The following is a 24,456-nucleotide window of genomic DNA, read 5'->3' on the forward strand; positions in this document are numbered from 1 at the left end:
TCATGTTGTTATAATCGTCACATAAATCCTCTCCTGTGGTCTCATGTGATAGTAAAGAATCTACCCGGAAGTAGGCTAGTAGGTCATCCAGGAACTTGGCCTACTGTTTTTCGTTTTTCGGCTGCATCCGAAATCACATCCTTCCCTATTATATAGTAGGCAAAAACCAGTATGTGTCAAAAGAAGTGTTTCAGAATTCACAACACTCATAAAAGGGCAGGCAAAAAGCACCTATTTCCACCAAGATTCTGAAGCGTGCAAATGATGAACACTACTATCCCATGAGGCCACAGGAGAGGATTTGTGAATGACAGTGAGGCTGGTAGGTCACATGATAATAACAACATGGCACATGTAGTACGTCCTGATTACATTTACGACACAAACTCATAATATATACATACTTTTTACATTTACATTTATTCATTTAGCTAACGCTTTTATCAAAAGCGACTTACAATTGCTGTACAGAGGTCGCACGTCTCTGGAGCAACTAGGGATTAAGTGTCTTGCTCAGGGACACATTGGTGTCTCACAGTGGATTCGAACCCGGGTTTCTCACACCAAAGGCATGTGTCTTATCCACTGCGCCATCACTTTTAAGTGGTTGTGAGGTAACTACATATTCATTGGACACAACCTGTGTCTCATTTTGATGACTGTGCCCTCCAGGGTTTATTACGGCTGAAAGTTTCACTCGAAGGAATGAAGTGAAAGAGAGCGTGGAGCCGGCGACAGGATTAAATGCTTTTTCATCCAGAGTTTGTTCCCTTCTATTTCAACATTGTTTTTTATTTTTTTATCAACATGTGACTTTAGAATAGCTTTGAGTCTGAATTATTTTTATGAACATCAACATTTGCAGGAGGTATCAGTATTTAATTTTTAAGTGTTCCTGTAAAAAATGTTATATTCTAAAATACAACTGTTCCATGTAGTCTCTCAATATGTGTTCAGAAAATGTGCATAGTAATGATAAAATAATTAGCAATGAACTCTTTCTGCCATTGACAGAATTTTTCCATTTCCATCTTCTGAAAGACTAACTGAATCTCTCCTGATCAAAACACTTGCGAAGAAGATGCAAAAACAAGCGAAGTGATCTCATTTGTAATGCATATGTAAATTAACACGATCATAAACTTTAATGTTACTGAAAAAAATGTCGACCCAGGACGAGCTAGCCTACAAGAGGTGTTGATGTTCTACTCCATCTGTTTTGATCATTGTTCTGAATCCAATGCAGTTTTTGACAAAATCGTGATTTTCTCAGCTTTTTGCTCATAATGTTGCTATTTTATGAAACTTACCCATTCAAGTGGTTATAAAAAAATAAAGCATACATTTTTTTTAAAGCTGAGTTCTTTATTTTTACATATTGCATGTTCAGATATTCATAAAAAAATATCCTGGGGTCAATTACATTTTTGTGAGAGGTCAAAAACTTTAAAAAAGTTTTTTTTTTAAACGCTGGTGGGGAAAGAGTTCACGGTGTTCACAGTAACTAAAATAAAACTATAAATAAAAACTTAAATGAAAAATCTTACAATTAAAATAAGACAAAATAAAAAATAAATGAAGTACTGAAATTATTAGCTATAACTCAAGTTGACATGTTAATAAAGATACACATAAGTATATTTTTTTAAATGACAAAAGCACACAGAAAAGATTAGTGTCACACCATTGTTAGTTTAACTTTAGTATCACTGAAATACTATTTTAGTTTTTATCTTATTTTAATATTGTAGGAAAAATTTATGTCATTTTGTTGTGCTTTTGTTATTTATATCATTATTATTTTTTAAATAAATATGTCCTTTATATATTTTACAATCAGTTTAGTTCTAGTTGGTACTTCAAGTGATGAGAATCAAGAAACATTGCCTTGCCAACTACACACACACACACACACACACACACACAGTTTTAGTCAACTATAATAACAACCCTGTCACACCGCATAAAATGTTTCTCTTTTACGTCAACTACCCAACCTCATAAAAGGTATGACCTGGTATGACTATGCAAAGCTGCTACTGATTGGCCAGTTGACACGCAGCAGGATGTCACATAGCCAAAGATGGAATTTGCACAGAGTGCTGTTTCAGCTGTAGATATGACCTTTTGACCCATTTCAAAACACACTGTAGTTCTAATACTAAAACAAATGTACATTTCTCAGTGGTTATTGAAAGAAAAGAAAGAAAAAAGTTAGAGATGCTAAACAACAACATTTAAGCAGCAGCAGCTTTTCAAAAATGTCTTATGAGAGAGTCCGTTTATGATGTACAGCTTGTGAATGTGTTGTAATAGCTTATTTTGGTCACAAAGGGGCACTCTAGATACACGATCAGACTGTAGGCCCAAGGCAAGAAAAGTCTTGCGTTCATTTGACATCCACTGGTTAGTTTCCTAAACGTTATTTTCACATTACTTAAGGTGACAAAAGTGCATATATGCACAATTAGATTTATTTTTTAATTCCTAGAAAATTATATTTAAAAAATCCTGCAGATCATGTAAATTTATTTGGACTGCCATTGTTGGAATAATGCAGAACTTTATATTACATTATTGTTAGAGCATCCTGTGATTGATTCTGATGTGGTAGCAGTAGGATGTTATTGAACGTGTTCACACTTTTCATAGAAGATATAGTCTAAAGCCCTAAATAGTGTCAAACAGGAAGAATCATATGAGTAGGAAACCAACCCTACCACAGACGTATAGACACACGCCCACTCATCTAACTTCTCCAAGTGACTGATTTAGACATCTTTGACAGGAAGTAAGGCTGACAATGTACCTAAGGTCAGTCCGCCATTCACAGCAATGCATCTCATAGTCATCCAAACAGTTTAAAAGCAAAGGGGAATCAAGGTAACCTAAAGAAAGTGAAAGGGAGGAGAGAAAAACAAGATAAAGGCCAGCTGAAGAACTATGGATGAGGACATCAGGAGAAAAGGGACCCTTTATTTTCATCAGCAACGCTTCGGCAAGGTGAGACCAGATGTCCTTTTCAGAGCTGTAAAATATTGTGATTATTTGCACCATTTTTTTTTTCACAAGGTAAACTAAAGACACAATTTATTCACACTCTTGAATGGCTGTGGATTCAGAATGCATCGTCAGACTAAACCCTGCCGAGATCTGTTGCAATACTGTGCGCATAACTGACCCCATTAACAATTTTTTAAAAATGGATCACAATAAAAATATATGTGGTTTCCGCAAAAATTTTAAGCAGCACATTGTTTTCAACATTGATATAAGAAATGTTTCTTGAGCAGTAAATCAGTAAAAGAAAATGATTTCTCAATTATCATGTACTGAAGACTGGAGTTATGATGCTGAACATTTTGCGTTACCATCACAGGAATAAATCAAACTTTAATATACATTAAAATAGAAAACAGTTATTTTAAATCGCAATAATATTCACAATATTACTGTTTTAATATTGTTAATATTGAGAGATTGTTCAAATATTTTATACACAGTAGTTCATCCAATTGTTAATCATCACTAAAGTCAAATACATTTTGAAATGAGCACATTTTTATCATTTTAAACTTTTTTTTAGAAATGTTTTGCCTGAAAGAGATTTTGTGCATTATTTCTTTAAAATAAATACTTCTTGGTTTGATATTTGTAATGCAGTAATATAAATTATGACTTTAGTGCTGCATGTGTTTCTGAACTAGTGGGCTATACACTGTAACAAACATTGATGGTTTAACTTAATCAGAAACTCAAAATTATATGTTATCTAAACTAAATAAATTATTTAAGTTAATTTGACAAAAGAAAAAATGTTGTGATTACTACAGTGTAAAAAAATATTGTTGGTTTAACTTAAAAAAAGTAAGTAACCTGGTTTGCCTTAAAATTTTAAGTTGATTAAACTGGAAAAAGTGAGTTAATTCAATGAAGGAGATTAATTTAATCATCAGAAACTCAAAATCATAAGTTATCTCAACTAAATAAACTATTATAAAGTTGATTTGACAAAAGAAAATATGTTGTGATAACAAATCTTGAAAAAAATGTTTTACAGTGTAATAAAAATGTATAAATAATGTCTAAATAATTTCAAAAGTTTCTAAAAGTTTTCCGATGGGAGACTTTTATTTTGAAAGACATGAGTGAAAGTCGTTGACTCTTCTGTCAGACGAAGTTTAAGTAAAAAATGCATAAGAAAAACGCGTTCCCAGTATCTTGTCAAATGATATGTTGTCAGTCTATATGTAACTAAACAAAAAGTCTCTCACGGAACCATTTTTTTTTTTTTTGTGAAATAAATTTGCTTGGTTCATATTTAAAGGGTTAGTTCACCCAAAATTGAAAATTCTGTCAGTATTTACTCACCCTCATGTTGTTCCAACCCCGTAAGACCTTCGTTCATCTTCAGGACACAAATTAAGATATTTAAGATATTAAGACCAATCCTGCATACTAGTCCATGGGCTTCTTGAAGGAATGACACTTGCTGGCATCCAAAAGCAATCAAAGACATCGTTAAAATAGTCCAAGTGACTACAGTGGCTCAATTTTAACTTTATCAAATGACGAGAATACTTTTTGTGCGCAAAAACGAACAAAAATAACGACTTTATTTCAACTATTCACTTCCTTCTCTTTGGGCCTGTAGTCAGTTAACGTAGTGTGATTGCGTAGAGCTACGTCACACGTAGGCTCACTATTGGCCGACGCTGGTCATGTGTGTGATGCGTGTGACGCACAATAACAGAAGCTTACGCTATTAAACTAGTAACCTGACTCGAGGCAGAGGGAGAAATAAACGAATAGTTGAAATAAAGTCGTTATTTTTGTTGTTTTTGCGCACAAAAAAGTGTTCTCGTCGTTTGATAAACTTAAAGGGTTAGTTCACCCAAAAATGAAAATTAAGTCATTAATTACTCACCCCCATGCTGTACCAACCCCGTAAGACCTTCGTTCGTCTTCGGAACACAAATGAAGATATTTTTGATTAAATTTGAGAGCTGTATAACTACCACATTGGCTCCTAAAGGACTGCCTCTTGACGGCCCAGAAAGTCAATGAAGAAAATGTTTAAATATCCCAAGTGACTACCGTGGCTCAACTATATGTTTATCAAGCGACGAGAATACTTTTTGTGCGAAAAAACAAACAAAAATAACGAGTTTATTCGACTATTTCTTTTCTTCCTTTTAGGCCAGAACGAGACTTCCTTAGATTTCCACGACGCATGCGCGAGATTTGCGATCTGCTCACATCAGCTTACACCACTTCAGATCGCAATTCTCGCGCATGCGTCGTGGAAATCTAAGGAAGTCTCGTTCTGGCCTACAAGGAAGAAAAGAAATAGTCGAATAAACTCGTTATTTTTGTTTGTTTTTTCGCACAAAAAGTATTCGCGTCGCTTGATAAACATATAGTTGAGCCACGGTAGTCACTTGGGATATTTAAACATTTTCTTCATTGACTTTCTGGGCCGTCAAGAGGCAGTCCTTTAGGAGCCAATGTGGTAGTTATACAGCTCTCAAATTTAATCAAAAATATCTTTATTTGTGTTCCGAAGACGAACGAAGGTCTTACGGGGTTGGTACAGCATGGGGGTGAGTAATTAATGACTTAATTTTCATTTTTGGGTGAACTAACCCTTTAAGATTGAGCCCCTGTAGTCACTTGGACTATTTTAACGATCTCCTTTAATGACTTTGAGGCCAGCAAGTCATTCCCTCAAGAAGCCTATGGACTAGTATTGAGAATGAGGAGTCACGTGCCTATTTGGGCGGGGTCTGAGCCAGTCGGCCATGATGGTAGGTGACGCTATCGGTTACCAGGGTTTTTATGGTTTTTTAACGCAGCAGTTACTTCCAGGCATGGTAAAACAGTGCGGTATTGCGAGAAACTCCTCTACTACCGAGCTAAAAACACACGTAAACAATACTGTTTTGTCGTGGGAATCCTACCAACATGGCGGAAAGGGGAGGGGCACTGTAAAATGACGTCAACTCCTCATTCTCAATACAGGAGTGATCTTAATATCTTAGATATCTTATTTTTTGTTCCGAAGATGAACGAAGGTCTTACGGGGTTGGACCAACATGAGGGTGAGTAAATACTGACAGAATTTTCATCTTTGGGTGAACTAACCCTTTGAATAATATTGGGTCATTCTTAAAGACTTGTGGGACCAATGGCCAAACCATTTGAAAATCACTACTTGAGTGTATAAAGGATTTAATATTAAAAAAAAAAAACTCCAACTGAGTGGCTAACATACCATAATGTGCATGTGTCCTCTTCAGCGATGGAGGAAGGTGTGGTGTGTGGTGGTGGCTGAGGGCAGGCGCAACATCGCACGACTGGAGCTGTACGAGCACAAACACTCCTCCATCAAACAGAGCTCCATCAAACAGGGATCCGCCAAACGCAAACCCGACTACAAACAGGTGATCCGGCTGCGAGAATGCATCCGCATATCAGAGTGCGAGATGGCTGACCGCCCCAAAGACTGCGCTGCCTTTCTTCTCGAAACCTCAGATAAACTTTACTTCTTCGCTTCCCACCATTCGGAGGTGAAGGACTGGATCAGGAGTCTGTGCGAGCAGGCGTTCCCTGTAGGTTGAATGCCATCAAATCACAGCACATAATGATGATGAGCGTTTTGCTAATTGCTTGTAACACATAATGGACACATTCAGGTGCAGATGTCACACTTTAAAACCACTTAATGCTTTTCAGAACATCGAAGCTGAACAAAGATTAGAGAGAGAGAGTTGCATCTATGATCCTGTTACTGTAAGCAGTTCCAATGCCAGAGAAATGAAGGAAAACTCTCTCTATGACACGGCAGAGAGCGGTAAGCCAGTTCATTTCTTTCTAAATGATTACAAAATCAGCCTTTCTTTGTGCAATCTTATTTACAATGTTATAGGTAGCTGAATTGCAAACCAATGATGACCTTAAGATGCAAGGGTAAACTTTCTCAACATATTACAAAAATAAAACAATGCAAATATGAAAAGATGTGACATTAAAAAGTGTATAAATCACTGTACAACAGCAACACCAGCAGGTAAAGTTGCAGTTGAGTACACATCTCGTGTGCCTCCCCTGAGCCCTTTGACTTTTAACAGACCCCCTAAAGCATGAGCTGGGTTTAGTGGGGAGTAATGGAGAATGAATGGGGGAAAATCACTTGAGTTGATGCTTCCATCAATGCTTCCATCGCACTATGATTGGTTATGATAGGATATGATTAGTTCTTGTGATAAATACCGCCTCTTCTCTGTGCTTGTTTGACGCAGAACACCACTGCATTCCTCTGGTTTAAATGAATCCAAGTTCAGAAAAACCCTTTAATTTTTTCATAATACACTGCAGCATTACCTCTTTTCTCACAGTGTCTGAAACCGTTCAATCAAGGATTCTCTCTAACCCCCCCCTTCCCTTTCTTGAGAGTTTACTCTGCTCTGATTGGTCAGATGGCCCAGTCTGTTGTGATTGGTCTTCTCTACTCTGATTGGTCAGATGGCCCAGTCTGTTGTGATTGGTCTTCTCTGCTCTTATTAGTCAGATGGCCCAGTCTGTTGTGATTGGTCTTCTCTGCTCTGATTAGTAGGATGGCTCAGTCTGTTGTGATTGGTCTTCTCTACTCTGATTGGTCAGATGGCCCAATCTGTTGTGATTGGTCTTCTCTGCTCCGATTGGTCAGATGGCCCAGTCTGTTGTGATTGGTCTTCTCTGCTCTGATTGGTCAGATGGCTCAGTCTGTTGTGATTGGTCTTCTTTGCTCTGATTGGTCAGATGGCCCAGTCTGTTGTGATTGGTCTTCTCTGCTCTGATTGGTCAGATGGCCCAGTCTGTTGTGATTGGTCTTCTCTGCTCTGATTAGTAGGATGGCTCAGTCTGTTGTGATTGGTCTTCTCTACTCTGATTGGTCAGATGGCCCAATCTGTTGTGATTGGTCTTCTCTGCTCTGATTAGTCAGATGGTTCAGTCTGTTGTGATTGGTCTTCTCTGCTCCGATTGGTCAGATGGCCCAGTCTGTTGTGATTGGTCTTCTCTGCTCTGATTGGTCAGATGGCTCAGTCTGTTGTGATTGGTCTTCTTTGCTCTGATTGGTCAGATGGCCCAGTCTGTTGTGATTGGTCTTCTCTGCTCTGATTGATCAGATGGCCCAGTCTGTTGTGATTGGTCTTCTCTGCTCTGATTAGTCAGATGGTTCAGTCTGTTGTGATTGACTCTCTGTGGTCATTAAAAATCCCAGGATGTCTTTCGAAAGAGTAGGGGTGTAACCCCGGCATCCTGGCCAAATTTGCCCAGTGGCCTCTGTCCATCATGGCCTCCTAATCATCCCCATCTATACCAATTGGCTTCATCACTGTCTCCTCTCCACCAGTAAGCTGGTGTGTGGTGAGCGTTCTGGCGCACTATGGCAGCCGTCGCATCATCCAGGTGGATGCTGCACACTGGTGGTGGTTGAGGAGATTCCCCCCTCTATGTGAAGCGCTTTGAGTGTCCAGAAAGGCGCTATATAAATGTGATGAATTATTATTATTATTATTATTGGTCTTCTTTGCTCTGATTGGTCAGATGGCCCAGTCTGTTGTGATTGGTCTTCTCTGCTCTGATTGGTCAGATGGCCCAGTCTGTTGTGATTGGTCTTCTCTGCTCTGATTAGTAGGATGGCTCAGTCTGTTGTGATTGGTCTTCTCTACTCTGATTGGTCAGATGGCCCAATCTGTTGTGATTGGTCTTCTCTGCTCTGATTGGTCAGATGGCCCAGTCTGTTATGATTGGTCTTCTCTGCTCTGATTGGTCAGATGGCTCAGTCTGTTGTGATTGGTCTTCTTTGCTCTGATTGGTCAGATGGCCCAGTCTGTTGTGATTGGTCTTCTCTGCTCTGATTAGTCAGATGGTTCAGTCTGTTGTGATTGGTCTTCTTTGCTCTGATTGGTCAGATGGCCCAGTCTGTTGTGATTGGTCTTCTCTGCTCTGATTGGTCAGATGGCCCAGTCTGTTGTGATCATAGACAGTAAAAGAAATGGACACAGCGACCCCGTTGATTTCAACGGAGAGAGTTGAAGCTCAACATGGGCACTCCCTTCCAGATAGCCAAGCGTTCTGTGCAGGCTCAAACTGAGCTTGACGACGTAGATGTCACGTGAGCAAACTGACTGACAGTTGTAAATCTTTTAGTAGCTGTGCCAAGACAAATTTTAATCGTGCACAAAGACGGCGAAGCGCGACCTGGAGCAACTTTTGGTAAGTATTCTGATTAATTATTTTGTCATTTTGCTTCTATTTATGCCATGGGCTGACTTTAGACAGTAAAAGATTACCTGCGAGGCTGTGCGAGCTTCTCCTCCTGTCTATACGGTAACTATACTGTGCGACGGACAGTGTAGTGGTTATGACGCAATTTTTAGCCTATTTTTACAAGAATGGCTTCTATAACGTAACATACAAAGTAATGGAGCCTTTTATACATTGTCATGTTTCTATAGAAATAAATAATGGATAAATGGAGTCTTTGGACGCCTCAGATATAAAGTTATTCGCTGTCAAAGTGACGCCAAAATGAATGGGAGTCAATGGGATTGGGATGCTAACAGCAGGTGATAGCCCGCTACAATGGCGGCCCCCGAAGGCAGCTTCAACTTCCGGCTGATGGATTACCCCCTTGGTTGTGATTGGTCTTCTCTGTTCTGATTAGTCAGATAGCCCAGTCTGTTGTGATTGGTCTACTCGTTACAGTACGTCAGAACCAAAGGTGCATAACGCCATGTAATTATGAGAACCATTACCATCTGAATTTCTGTTGTGGAAGCTTTCTCAGCACCCTATACTATACAGTGATAAGAACAGTAACAATGGTCTCGTCCTTCCCGGGCAGCCAATGAAGACCATAGACTGGCGTTATGCAAATTTGTTACAAACCTATACTTAGGTTTGAGCAGGAAATGGAACTAGAATTACTGACTCGTTTCAGGCAGTTCAGAATCTGTTTTTTTTTTCTTTTTTTTCTTTTGAAAAACAATAACTTAATTTAACCTGCACTTTGATCTTTAAAACTTTAAAGACCTTTTACATTCAGAAACACACAATATGAAAACTAATATTTTATAAAGCATAATAGAGGACTTTAAAATCTTTTTATTTATTTTCTCATGTTTTATGTATTTAAAGAAAATTGTGAAAATATCTAATTTCAGCACACCCCCCATCCCCCCACCGAAAAAAACCCAATATTGATAACAATGTTAATATCTTAGTCTATTAGCTGTTCATATATCTGGATACCCTAACATAGTGATGTTGGAGGAACAGAGAGGAGAGAGAGAGAGAAGCTATTTTAGTTTGTCCTGTTGCAAGGACGAACCGCCTCTTTTTCAAGCGAAACCTCAGGCCTGACTCAAATTGCCCATTTGGGCCACAGGTGGCCAACCTTGATTCCATTAAAGGACAGGAAAGAGGGGACACTGTTTTCAGGTGTATGTATAGAGAGAGCTCATTCAGGGGAGACGACAAATGAAATGAAGCAGAGGGATGCAAGCTGTCCTCAAATTCACCCAAGGCGACTTCTTATTGACTTCCTGCTTCTTCCTTTTCATCTAGTTCAAGATATCTATCCTTGAGTATCATTGACAACAGGGCACTTCTTTTGTGGCGCTTGCTAAGGCAAGCATCACTAGCACCATTACTACGTTTTTGGTGCCAAACTTATCCCAGACATAACTGAAAAGCAATGAAAAAGAGTTGTGATTCTCCCCTGGTGGACAGTAAAACAGCCCAAATATCCAATAGAGTTACCTTGAATGAGGGTCCTGCGCCATGTCTAGCTAAAATCATATCTAGCTAGCAAAATACCAACATTACGGAACAGTAATCAATTGCATTGTGCTAGCATTGTTGCTGTGACTTTTGCATGGCCAGTTTAAAAAAAAATAAAAAAAAATGAGATTTTAAAATCTCATTAGTGTCACTGCCCTTGGGCCAGAAGTGCAGCTGGCAAATATAGTTCTAACTTCTGTTTTATCACTTGAGGTAAACGATCTCAGACTGTCACGAGGGCTCTGTCTAGGTTCCGCTGCAAGTTTTTAGAGAAGCACTTATAGACAGAATGACATGCCAGAGAGAGAGAGAGAGAGAGAGAGAGAGAGAGAGAGAGAGAGTGAGAGAGAGAGAGAGAGAGAGAGAGAGAGAGAGAGAGAGAGAGAGAGAGAGAGAGGAAGGGAGGAGAATGAAACTTGTTTGATTGTACTCCATGAACTTCAAAATGTTTCTATTTTTGTCTGAGGAGGGGTGACGCATAACATCCAATTTTTTTTTTCTTTACGCCATGCCATCACACAAAACAACTTTAAATACTTACGTCTCCCTTGACATGATTTAAAAAAAAAATAAAATAAAAATATAAATATATATATATATATATATATATATATAAAATTTATTTAATACACACACACAAAAATGCTGGGTTGTTTTAATCCAATTTTGGGTAAAATATGGACAAACCCAGCACATTGGGTTAAAAATGTAATTTAAAAAATTAACCCAATGGCTGGGTTTGTCCATATTTTACCTAAAATTGGGTTAAAAAAACCCCAGCATTTTTTAGAGTCTATATAACAAATATATAATAGTACAATAGTATAATAGATGCACAAATCTTGAACTTATTCTTAATGCAACAATGTGTAAAACAGTATAGAGTATAGAGAAACCATTTTAAATTTGATTGTGTGAAAAAAAAAAAACACATAATTTTGCATGACCAATGGAATATGTTAAAGGGAAATTTCCCCTAAAACTGTCCCTTTAAAAATGTAATATTGCTGCTTCGACTACTGAAAATGCAAGGTCATGTCAGATTCACTGCATTATGGGATTCAAGATCCCACGCAGCATCTCCAGTTGCATACTACACATTTAGTCCTTTATCATTTCTCATTCATTTGCATACTTTACACTGTATATGGCAGAAAAAAAGAGTAGTATGCCAATATGCCATGTTGAACATATAGTCCAGTGTCCTTGGTTGAGGACTGAGCGAATAGCTTTTAATTATAAGCAAATCGCTAGACTTGGCAGAAGATGAAGTGATTATGTTCATCATCCTTCTCTTAACTATCTCTTAATGCCTTTTATATTTCATTTTTTCCTATGCACATTTTACAAAATGGCTATTATTCATATTAACTGTACAAATTAAGACGTCTTTGTATGGATCTCAAGATCTCAATCTAGTTGCCAAGCTGACCTGAAATGCTTCATCACAGTTGCATAGTGATGCTAAGTTTAAAGACGCTAAAGGTCAGACTAGCTGCAGTTTAAGAATAATTGGATTGCAACCACCCTCTGATAGAAGTGTTTCAAGTCGGGTTGTGTGTGGTGTATGATATTTTGTATAGAAGCTTGACATAAAAAAAAAAAAAAGTCTGTCTGTATGTCCCTCCTCCACCGATCAAAAGCATGATTTTTTTAAACACTTGTATTCAGCAAGGATGCATTAAATTGCTCAAAAGTGACATTAAAATGTCAATATATATATACATATATATGACTCGTCAAAGGAATAACATAGTTTAATAAGAAAAAACGGTGGAGTATCCCTTTAAGGAAATGTAGTCATTTTCTGAATATCGCGAAACTTACAGGATAAGTGGCGTCAGATGAAGATAGTCAGACAGAGTGTTTTGGGACAGCAAAGCTAGTATTGTAGTTCCTGTTGTATATTTTTAGCCGATAGATGCAACACCCATGGGCCAGATAAGAAGGAAGTGGTATTTTTTCTCTGATCTTAACTTTGAGAGTCAAGATAGTATCAGCAGCTCACAACTGGAATCGCATTTTCATGCCTTTCCTTCCCGAGAAGCCCCTGACCCATCTACTATATCCGCTGCAGTCTCTGCACCTTGTTTATGCAGGTGGTACAGTTTCACATTGAGGTGAACTTCACACTGGCCTTGTGGTGGTCTCTAATAATACCCCCGGTGCTGCTGTGGTTTGACTGTGCCTTTGATACCGCTGTGGGTTTAAAGCGTAAAACTCAGACAACCAAATAGTGCTGAAAATTTATTTGATCACGTATTGTTTGTGATGTTTTAAATTGGCAAACATAAGACACTTAAGACATGTAAAAAATACATATACACATATGCACAATTAAATTGATGGCTAATGAATGTATCGTCTCTTCTGATCTGCGTAATATGCTGATGAACTGGTTCTATTAAGACTCTTTTTAATCAGTGACCCAACAATCAGAGGCTGATTAACACTTGGCAGATCTCATCAGACACCCTTGAAATCAAGACGGGCTCTAAGACTGAGAGTCAGCTTAACACGACCACATACAAAGTAATTGTCAAGTACTGCTCTGCACCAAAGCACGATTCAGTAACATAACAAAAACGTGAATGTTTTCATGATTTTTCCCCCCTCCAAATTGACAACTTAGTAAGCTAAACAAAACTCCTTTGTGAACAGTTTGGGTGTTCAAGTGAATGATAGCGTACAATTAAAAGACAACAGCTTTATTTCAGGACCTAGTGTGCTCCACTGCTGCCTACATAGACACTTAAATGTAATGGAACCTCATTAGTGACAGATTCGAAACGCCCTACATATATGCATTATACAAATTGTGATGATCACCCAAGCAAAATAGCTATTTTCTATTAGGTTTAAAGCAGCATTCTGTTATTTTTGAAATTTTGCTCTCCGGGTCCCCCTACAGTTGGGAAACAGTATTGTCTTCTACTACTGCAGCCCGTTCTCATCCCAAAGCGTCATCTAACTGACGCTTTTGACCATGTGTCAACATCCGACACTTTAGGCACCTAACACAGTCTCATCCCAAATCGTCATATAACTGACGTTTTGGGACGTATTTTGACCATGCGTCAATATCCGCCTTTTTAGGGCCCCCTTAAACGTCGGTAGATGGCGATCCCGGGCCGTCATACAACTGACGCTTTACCTTTAACGTCAGTTAGGTGACGGGTTAGGTTTAGGGTTAAGTTTAGGTATGGGGTAGAGTTAGGATCCCATAACCTCATCTACCGACGTTTAAGGGGGCCCCAAAAAGGCGAATATTGACGTATGGTCAAAAGACGTCCCAAAACGTCAGTTATATGACGATTTGGGATGAGACCGGGTTGAGGCACCCTAGGTTAAAAAAAAACCCAAAACGCTTGTTGGGCTTTCATATCAGAATTTGAGGAAGTGGGGAAAGTGATGTATGCCGTAAAGCAGTCGAATTTTGTAGTGCTTTTTGTGCTCGGGTTCCTACCCGCTCCCTGAAGTTACAGAGTGCCAGTAAAAGCGATACAGACACTGTCAGGCTACGGCAGACCTGTCATTCAACCTATTGTAAGTCGATGCATCATCTCAAGGGTTTTGGAAAAATATTATAAAGGTTGAAAAAACTACATAGTGCTGCTTTAACTATTTTATATCCATACTAATGGGTACTGAATATATTGATAATCAACATTTATCTCACTTTGTCACCGTATTGGATGGATTTTGGATGTTAAAAAAGGCATATTGGGATTGCCTTCTCTATAGGATATATGCAATGCTGAATTTGGCCAAAATTAGGTATTTTATTATTTGGAACATTGTGTGTTTGTTTGTGTGTATGTGTCAGGAGCACAGCTTAGATGTACAGTATTTTAATGCTGATATAGTCAGCTCACTAGGGTTTCAAACAGAGCCATGTCAAACAGATCGTATTGGTGCATTCAAGTCTCCCTGAAAGGTTTGTATTTACGAGTTTAGAAGTTGTAATTACAACATCAAGTGTGCTCAGATCTTTAAAGCGTTAGTTCACCCAAAAATTAAAACTATCCCATAATTTACTCACGTCTGCACCTAGGATGGGTGCAGACTTCTTCTTTCAGGTGAACACAATCTTAGTTATATAAAAAAAATATCCTGGCTCTTCTATGCTTTGTAATGGGAGTGAAAAGTAACTTTTTTTCAGATTTTGAAGCCCCAAAAAGCACATCCATCAAAAAAAAAAAAAAAAACCCTGAAAGTTGGTGAATGCTCAAAGAATATTCAGAAATTATGTTTTCTTACTTAATGGGAATGTTAGCAAAATGTAATTAATTGTGGTTTGGCAATAAGTTCCAACTTGTTTTTTTTTTTTACTCAAAGGAACTCAAATGTCAATAACATTACAAAAGAAGTAAAAACAAATGTTTGTGAATACACGCAAATGATTGTTGGTCGAGGGGAAGAAGAAGAACATTGTTTGCACATAAGAATACTTGGGCACAATTATTGGTGAATAACACCTGCTAATGCACCTGATCTTTCACTATTGTGTTAGTGTTAACACATCAAACGAAGAAGACTAATTCATATAATGATTGTTGTTCAGCATCCAGTACAATCTGACACTAACTACAGCATGTGTCCAGCTTGACATGTGCCATCTGTATCTCCAGATAGCATGAGAACTGTGTAGTGCTGCGTGTAACATTCTTCCTTGGCTGCACTGCGAGAACGAGAACGAACAGAGAAAACAAGTACGTTTGACATTCACGGTCAAGTGTGAGGCCTCACAGGGCAACAAGCCAACAGTCTGAGAGCTTGTTTCATCCTGGAAGATGAAGAGCGAGGAGGAAGAGGCTCAGAAATTGACAGCTGTGAACATCAACCGAAGGAACAAAGGCTGAAGTTAGACGGGTCTGCCTTCTCTGACTTCTTCCTGCTCCTGTGGACAGCAACCAATTTTGAATTTCAAAGCTATCTCCAGAGGAAAAGCAATAGGCTGTGTTCCCTGCTGACTTCGGGTGCAAGTCTACGTTTCAGTGACTTGTGATTCAGCTATATTGTACTTGCACCCATGTGGAAAGTTCAGAAGTTGAAATTGTGGGAGCGGATGGAAATATTTAAAGGAACAGCTCATCCTAAATGGTGCTTCAAACTCTTATGACTCGTTTTCTTCTTCTGTTGAATGCAAAAGGAGAAGTTTAGCACAATGCTCACAATGTGCTTTTTTCATGCAATAAATTAATTGTCAATTTTATACTGCAAGCTTCAAATAGAACAAAAATCATCACTGAATTGTCATGAAATCAACTCAAAAGTACCATAAAAGTTGCACAAGTAACATATGACTAATGTGCCTTTTTCACAGTAAGCCACGGCACTCAATAACCAAAGGCCTTTTTTGCTGCAACTAACTGCAAGTATTTGCATTTGCAAATTATTGCAACAATGCCTTACTTTGTACTGTTCCTTATTTTATCTTTCTTTTGGGGTTGTTGTCTTGTTGACATTGATTGCACATGTGATATTCACATGTTGTTGTTTTTTTCTTCCTGATTACATTTTGTGTTTCTTTTGTCTTGCAGTTCGAGATTTTCTGGTTATAGCAGTGGGCACAGAGGCGGCCATTCAGTGCAATCTGTATGGGGACTATTTCCTTACTCCCCTGCTGGACTGCTTAATCCTGAAGGACGTCAAAACTAAGGAAGTGCTTTTCAAATGGCCGTACTGTTACGTAAGGAAGTTTGGACAAGACACGGTAAGCTGGTGTCACTTTAAATTTGTGGTTAATGACATGGTCCTATTTTTTTTAATATCTACTAATATACATGGGGTGTAACATTCCAGCCCGTTCTCATCCTTTAACGTCATATAGAACGCTATATGCAAAAACGGCACTATACTACGCACATGGCACCCTTTATCGTTAATATAACACGCGAACCCAAGACGTTATAAATCCTTTAGCGTGAATATGACACGCACACCCTACCCCACACCTAAACTTAGCCCTCACAGCACGTGTTATATTAACGATAACGGGCGCCATGTGCGTAGTATAGCGCCGTTTTGTCATATAGCGTTCTATATGACGTTAAAGGATGAGAATGCGTTGAACATTCACGATAATAACGATTTGATGACGATACCTCATACCTCCTCACAGACACGGTTCTGAATGTTTTTGGTATAGCAGGGGTAAAAACAATTAATTAATTTATTAAAAAACGTGGCTTACTGAACAAACTATATCTGTCAGTAAATATTGGGACTGCAACAGTTTATGGTGCTGCTGTAATTGGGGGACTTTGAAGTGTTTACTCTTTTGAATGCGAAATATGTTAAAATAATATTTTAAAATAAGGTCATAATTATTGTGCTCCCATTTTTATCCAACGCATTCTCACCCCAAGGCGTCACCTTTGACCATGCTTCAATATTTGACGTTTTAGGCGCCCTTTAGCGTCACTTACATGACGCGATCCTACGGCGTCATCTAACTGACGCTAAAGGAAAGCGTCAGTTAGAGGACGCGGTTAGGTTTAGGTGTGGGGTGGGGGTAGGGTACACGCCATCCTAGGGCGTCATCTAACTGACGCTAAATGGCGCCTAAAGCGTCAGATATTGAAGCATGTCCAAATGCTTCCCAAGGCGTCAGTTAGGTGACGCCTTGGGAGTGAGAATGGGCTGTTTTATCGGCTATACCTGACGTGCATAAACACGCTGGCACTCGTTCATTGAAGTCTACTAAGTTGAAAATAGACTTGCTTGCTGTCAGGATATAATCCTTTTTGTGAAAATGGAAATGCTTGCAAGGATTTGTAACATTTACAGGTAGGCTAAGTATACAACTGCTAGATGCAAGTTATGCGCTGAGGAAAACTAGAATCACGGTTCTACACGGAACTGTTTTCAACATTAATAATAATACTATAAACTTTTTGTGAACAGCAAGTCCGCATATAAGAATGATTGGTAACACTTTACAATAAGGTTCCATTATTTCACAATATTACTGTTTTTATTATACGTATGATAGTATATCTAAACACAGTTTCACATGTGGTGCAACTAGCATGCAGAAAAAAAAATCATTAAAACAGGAAATGGCACCATGTCATGTCACCAATGTGGTGATATGACATGGTTTAAAATATTTATTTAAAAAAAACTTTTAAAATATCTAACACCCTTTTGTGCATACAGTATAAAGTATAAAGATAAAGGGGAAATGTTTTTACTCAGTTACACATGATATTTTTGAAATGAATGCTTCTTGAAAATGGTATAAACTGTTATTTTTTAAACTATGAAACAAACATGAATCCAAATATTCCATTGTGATGTTTCCTTTCCTTTATCCTGTCATTGATCCTTTGATGTAAAGATGTCATTTTTCTTCACTCTTTAATTTCAAAAGAGCTTTACTGTTGTCAATGTGCAGGTGTGAGGTCGTTTTTTTTATTTTAAAACAATTTCCTCATTTAAATTTGAATTTAATTTGCATGCCTTTTCTCATGGGAAACACACAGCCTTTCTTTATTTACGCCCGAGTGATTATGGACAAACATATCTGGTCTCTGAAATAGATTTCATAAATTTCCCTTCTCTTTTCTTTCCCTCAGCTGTCTTTTTCCTTTGAGGCTGGTCGCAGATGTGACTCCGGCGAGGGTAATTTCGAGTTTGCCACCCATCAGGCCGAAAGACTGTTCAATATAGTCAGTGAATCCATTCAGAATCTGCCCAGACCGCCCATAGATAAGACGAACAGCCTTGACTATTCAGAAAAAAGTAGAGTTCGAGAAACCGTGGCCACGGATCAAACATACGACTACACCATAGAAACTCAAAGCTCGGACTTTTTACCTGAGGGCAATATGCAGAGAGAAGTTCAGCGTCCATCAAAAATGCTCAACCCTGCTTGGAGGAGCTTTTCTTTGAATGCAATAGAGCCACAAAGCGAAAGTCAAATGACGAGAATTGACACCAACCTCGAGAATAAGGAAGCCGTCTATGCAACGGTGTCAAAAGCTCAGCCAAAAGCCACTTCCCCTACAGACCCTAAAATGCACTGGCAAAACCTGAGAAAAGCTCTCCATCAGTCTACATCTCTCAAAGACGCTTTCAAGACCAACCCTGACATTTCCCAGTCGTCTGATTTCGAGGGTGCGCGTGAAGAGACGAGGGTCATGGAAGATTTGACTGACTTGTTTGGTGATTCCATCCAGCAATTAGCAATTAATGACGTGGTACGGGACATTAGTGCGGAGCCAATTTATGCAGAGCCACAGGATTTCCAAGCCAGAGCTGAGTGGGTTGCCGGTGCTGTGTGGGAATCAGAGGAGGTCATCGAGGCTAATCAAAGAGCTCATGATGGGGCAGGCCACCTAGCTGAGGATGAATTCGTCTACAGCCCGCAGGCCGTGGCTGCCCCCTCCAACCCTATGCAAAGTCCAGATATGTATTCAACTTATGACAATTTGATGTTGAAGGGGAGGCGTATATAAGGGCATTTTTTTTCAGTCAAAATCAAGAAAGGTTATTAATAAGAATTGTATAAATAAGAAGAATTGATAATACAATATATGGACAAAAGTATTGGGACAGACATGTTAATTATTGAATTAAAGTAAAGTATTTCAATCAGATCATTGTCAATGTATAAAATCAAGCTCCTATTCACTCTGTCTGCATTTACACAAAAAAGAAACGCAGTTAACACTTTTTTAACATCAGTTTTAGTGCTGTCAAACGATTAAAATATTTAATTGCGATTAATCGCATAAATGCCATAGTTAACTCGCGATTAATCGCAATTAATCACACATTTTTATCTATTCTAAATGTCTCTTGATTTGTTTTTGTCCCATTATTTTTTCTCATTTTAATGCTCTTATCAACATGGAAAAGTGGATCGGCTTGCTTTGTGCTAGGACAAACGTGTTAATCGCATGATAAAAAAATTGACGCCGTTAAAATTTGAATATTTAAAAATATTTAAATATAAAATATTTAATCACGATTAATCGCATAAATGCCATATAGTTAACTCGCGATTAATCGCAATTAATCACATTTTTATCTATTCTAAATGTCTCTTGATTTCTTTTTGTCCCATTATTTTTTCTCATTTTAATGCTCTTATCAACATGGAAAAGTGGATCGGCTTGCTTTGTGCTAGGACAAACGCGTTAATCGCATGATAAAAAAATTGACGCCGTTAAAATTGGTTTGCGTCAACGCCGTTAATAATGCATTTAACTGACAGCCCTAATCAGTACCTGACCTCACAAATGCTCTAAAAAATTCCTACATTCACGTGTCCCAATACTTTTATCCTATAGTGAACTATCGAACAGAATTTTAATGTGTACCAAATGAATACAGCGTTATTTTAACCACTGCATGTGCAGAACTTGTGTGTGCATGAATGTAGTTAAAACTCTGAACTTTTTCAAACTTGCCCCCTATAGGATGGGAAAGTATAGTTAATGTCGATATACTTTGGTGAATCTGAAAAATAAGGATCTGCTGCCGAACACGATCCAGGTTGTCTTAAACATGAGACATGCTTTATTAAGTGCTTCAAACACTGTCAGATGCATATGTCGTTTTTCCCTTCATTACCATTTCTAACTAATAACTAATTTAATAACTTTTAAACTAGTGATTTTTTTTTATTGTCAATGTAGCAATAGTTTATATTATTAATGAAAATTATTATAAGTTTTACTGAGAAAATGTGCTTTCTTTTTATATGCTGTGTCTTCGGTTAAGAGTGTGGATGGAGGTCATTACTGTGTCTGCAGTTGAAAACCCTTGGTTTAGTGAATTCGCAATGCTCTTTACTTGGTGAAAAACAACAAAACCTCTCCAGTCACTTCATGTACCATGTTTTTCCACTTAATACCCTCTTCCAGGAAATCTTTGATTGCTAGCCGGAGAAATGTTCATGAAATGCGCTTACCTGTAATGGAACAGTAATAATTACAGTTGGTGGGACATGCATTGGCTGCGGTCTGTCTCTTGCAGGCTGATTTAATTAAGTGTGCGAAGGGACCTGCGGCTCAAGCTGATTGGGATCCCGACCTGTCTGAGTATGAAGATGTCACAGCGCTTCATCCATCTCGTGCTGTCTGTCACTCTCTCTGCTGAGATGAGTCCTGCTGGAACAGAACGATGTGGAGTGATGCCGTTTGGAGGGCTTTCATATAATTAATTTCATACTCTACTGAAAAAGCGTGTGTTCATTTATCATCGGATGGTTAATAAAAGCAACTGTCAAAAATAAAACCAGTGATCATCAATTATTCTATCTATCTATCTATCTATCTATCTATCTATCTATCTATCTATCTATCTATCTATCTATCTATCTATCTATCTATCTATCTATCTATCTATCTATCTATCTATCTATCTATCTATCTATCTATCTATCTATCTATCTATCTATCTATCTATCTAGTCTGTCTAATATTGGAATTGAAATGAAGAACAAGTTTTACCCACCTTATAATGTTTGATGGACTGGCACTAGGGGGCAGTCTCTCTCTCCCAAGCTCCCAACACATGATGACGGCTTTTGATGTTTGTGAAGAGTCTTGCTGAATACGGAATACTATTTTGCAGATGTAAAATATGAAATGATCAATTTGAGTCTCCAGAGAAACCAATGAGATATGTTGCCCTGATGTGATTTTGCATTCGGAGACCTTGCAATGAAAACTAGTCTTTCTTGAAGTTTGATATTCTATTTTCCACTGACAGGGTTGGATTAGGCGAAAACACAGCTGCATAACTGCAAAAAGAATCTGTGTGGTTAGTCTGCACCTGTGAAATCCTAACATCTGAAAAGCCAAAATGCTTTTGTATTGTGTTTACTTGGACCGAAAACTAGTGAATTCCAGTGCCTTAATTAGACAAATGGCAACACCACAAGTGTAAATGAGAGCAGACTGTGGAAGAACAGCCCAAAGGGAAACGCAACGCATTATCTTCAAGGGAGAGCGCTTTCACAGGCCAGAGGATGTTCAGTGACACCGTTTGCTTCAGCGGTTGACCTTCGAGCTCAGGCCATTAAATGCCTCCTGTTAAGAAACACAGCAAACCCTCATCAGACTTGCTATAAACATGATACCAACTTAACACATTTCAGTTATCCTGCACGAAAAATATTAGACCTGGTTATTTTATATCTTTTAGTCATCATTCGATCTTCACAGTAATTTCTATGGGTGACCTTGGTAATCTACAATAGGTCTGAGAACTCTTTTGTATTGATGTTGAAATAAATCACAATACAAAGTATATAACATTTTTGTTTTATGCACTATGATATTATAACTAAAAAATATAGCTTTGGTGAACAACTTGACTTCTTACAATTAAAAAATATATATATATATATTTTGTTAAGAGGATTGATTACAATATTTTAGCATATAATATCACCTTTTAAAAGCAGTGCCATTTTTTTTCATATTCTAACACCAATGAGCAAGAATTTACATCATATAAACCCTTCTTTCAACACAATGTGATGTAATACGTTGTAATTATGAGATTATACCTGATAATGAGCTCCACTCTGGGAATCCAGTCTTTTCTTTTTAACTTGGTATATTCTGGAGCAAGCACTTTGTGTTTTTTGCACTTTCTTGATACTCTCTCTCCATCTATAGGGACAAATGTGGCATGTCCTATACCTCAGGGTCTGTCAGTACAATTCACCATGTGCTCTCACACTTTAAACATTCATCTGCACTTTAAAGTATCAGAATGACAAAAATGACATTTCTGTAATTTACTCACCCCCACATAATTTCAAACCCATATCAATCTGTTTTTAAGGTAGAACCCAAGAATATCCTTGGAAAAAATAAATAAATTCGCTCTTGAACTGAAGGTTTAACTCTTAAGAATGATTAGTGCATGAATCATATATGCTGCTACTTCTCTCATTATTGCACCAGGATGAGAATATCATCTTTAAATTCATTCTATTTGTTACAAAACTATCACATGACTTCAAAAGACTTTGAATATAGTGTGTGAATCATATAAACCACTAACCTTACTCTGATTATGATCATTTAATGCCAATTAATTGGCATTAATTGCCATTTAACAATGCCCAATTGTCACTAAGGGGCCTAAAGTGTGCCAAGAAAACATCCCCAACACCATTACACCACCACCACCAGCCTGCACAGTGGTAACAAGGCATGATGGATCCATGTTCTCATTCTGTTTAGGCCAAATTCTGACTCTACCATCTGAATGTCTCAACAGAAATCGGGACTCATCAGACCAGGCAACATTTTTCCAGTCTTCAACTGTCCAATTTTGGTGAGCTCTTGCAAATTATAGCCTCTCTTTTCTATTTGTAGTGGAGATGAGTGGTACCCGGTGGGGTCTTCTGCTGTTGTAGCCCATCTGCCTTAAGGTTGTGCGTGTTGTGGCTTCACAAATCCTTTGGAGCATAACTCGGTTGTAACGAGTGGTTATTTCAGTCAAAGTTGCTCTTCTGTCAGCTTGAATCAGTCGGCTTATTCTCCTCTGACCTCTAGCAAGGCATTTTCGCCTTTTCACGCATTTTCCCCTTTTCACGCCATTCTTTGTAAACCCTAGAAATGGTTGTGCGTGAAAATCCCAGTAACTGAGCAGATTGTGAAATACTCAAACCGGCCCGTCTGGCACCAACAACCATGCCACACTAAAAATCCCCTTTCTTTCCAATTCTGAAATTCATTATGGAGTTCAGGAGATTGTCTTGACTATACCACACCCCTAAATGCATTGAAGCAACTGCCATGTGTTTGGTTAATTATTAGATAACTGCATTAATGAGAAATTGAACAGGTGTTCCTAATATTCCTTTAGGTGAGGGTAAATTAGTACTGTCAAATCGGTTCATTATGACTAATCGCATCTAACATAATAATTTAAAATATACACACATATAAAAAAAATCGAACAAATGCAAAAATAAAAGTATAAGCTAGCAGCTCCTCGCGGATGACTGCTGGCTAGACAAAACAGAAACAAAACACAAAATAAAATCAGGCCTGTTCCTCTATCGATCTCCACTGTCGTTGCTCCTCCTTTATGCTTCCGCTCCTCCGTGAGAGATGCGAGACCGATGCGCCTCACTGACACAGTCTCATCCCAAGAAGTCATTTAACTGACGTCTTGGGACGTCTTTTGACCATACGTCAACATCCGCCTTTTTAGGGTACCCTTAAACGTCGGTTACATGACGATCCCAGGCCGTCATACAACTGATGCTTTACCTTTAACGTCGGTTAGGTGATAGGGTAGGTTTAGGTCTGGGGTAGGATCCGATAACGTCATCGAACCAACGTTAAAGGGTACCCTAAAAAGGCGGATGTTGACGTATGGTCAAAAGATATATGACGTCTTGGGATGAGACTGCGCTGACCTCACAGGTGTCATTCATTATCACTCACGCCACCGGCTTTGCGCCGCTCTCACGTCACTTGGCCTATCCTGGTCGCCACATGTACCGTTAATGTTCCACAGAAGAAAGAAAGACATTCAGGTTTGGAAAGACAGGAGGATAAGAGATATTACAGAATTTTCATGTTTAGTTGAACTATCCCTTTAATGCCCCCCCCCCTCCCCCCCCCCCCCCTGAAGTCTCCT

The 24,456-nt window shown here is 38.4% G+C and overlaps 1 protein-coding gene and 1 long non-coding RNA gene across 2 annotated transcripts in view; one reads left to right on the top strand and one right to left on the bottom strand.

Annotated features, from left to right (window-relative positions):
- Window positions 1–2,908: 2,908 nt before the first annotated feature.
- Window positions 2,909–24,456, bottom strand: part of LOC148969403 (uncharacterized) — a 232,314-nt gene continuing 210,766 nt past the window's right edge. The window contains exons 3-4 of the long non-coding RNA XR_016149565.1: window positions 6,275–6,609; window positions 2,909–3,028 (exon numbers count right to left, since the gene is read on the bottom strand). This is a non-coding gene — a long non-coding RNA (uncharacterized LOC148969403). The remainder of the gene's footprint in view (window positions 3,029–6,274; window positions 6,610–24,456) is intronic.
- Window positions 2,911–21,081, top strand: dok2l (docking protein 2-like). The gene is made up of 5 exons (XM_039678221.2): window positions 2,911–3,003; window positions 6,300–6,611; window positions 6,736–6,853; window positions 16,374–16,546; window positions 18,414–21,081. Exons 1-5 carry the CDS (start codon window positions 2,944–2,946, stop codon window positions 19,293–19,295), a joined length of 1,545 nt encoding a protein of 514 aa, XP_039534155.2. The 5' UTR covers window positions 2,911–2,943; the 3' UTR covers window positions 19,296–21,081.

This window comes from Pimephales promelas, chromosome 23, assembly GCF_988280905.1.
Source record: "Pimephales promelas chromosome 23, fPimPro1.hap1.1, whole genome shotgun sequence".
Taxonomy (NCBI): Eukaryota; Metazoa; Chordata; class Actinopteri; order Cypriniformes; family Leuciscidae; genus Pimephales; species Pimephales promelas.

What these genes read in the sequence shown, in the direction of transcription:
- dok2l (XM_039678221.2), top strand. Translation starts at nt 2,944, where the DNA reads ATGGATGAGGACATCAGGAGAAAAGGGACCCTTTATTTTCATCAGCAA. An exon ending in ATCAGCAACGCTTCGGCAAG is followed by an intron (nt 3,004 to 6,299) that starts GTGAGACCAGAT and finishes TGTCCTCTTCAG; the next exon opens with CGATGGAGGAAGGTGTGGTG. An exon ending in CTATGACACGGCAGAGAGCG is followed by an intron (nt 6,854 to 16,373) that starts GTAAGCCAGTTC and finishes TTTGTCTTGCAG; the next exon opens with TTCGAGATTTTCTGGTTATA.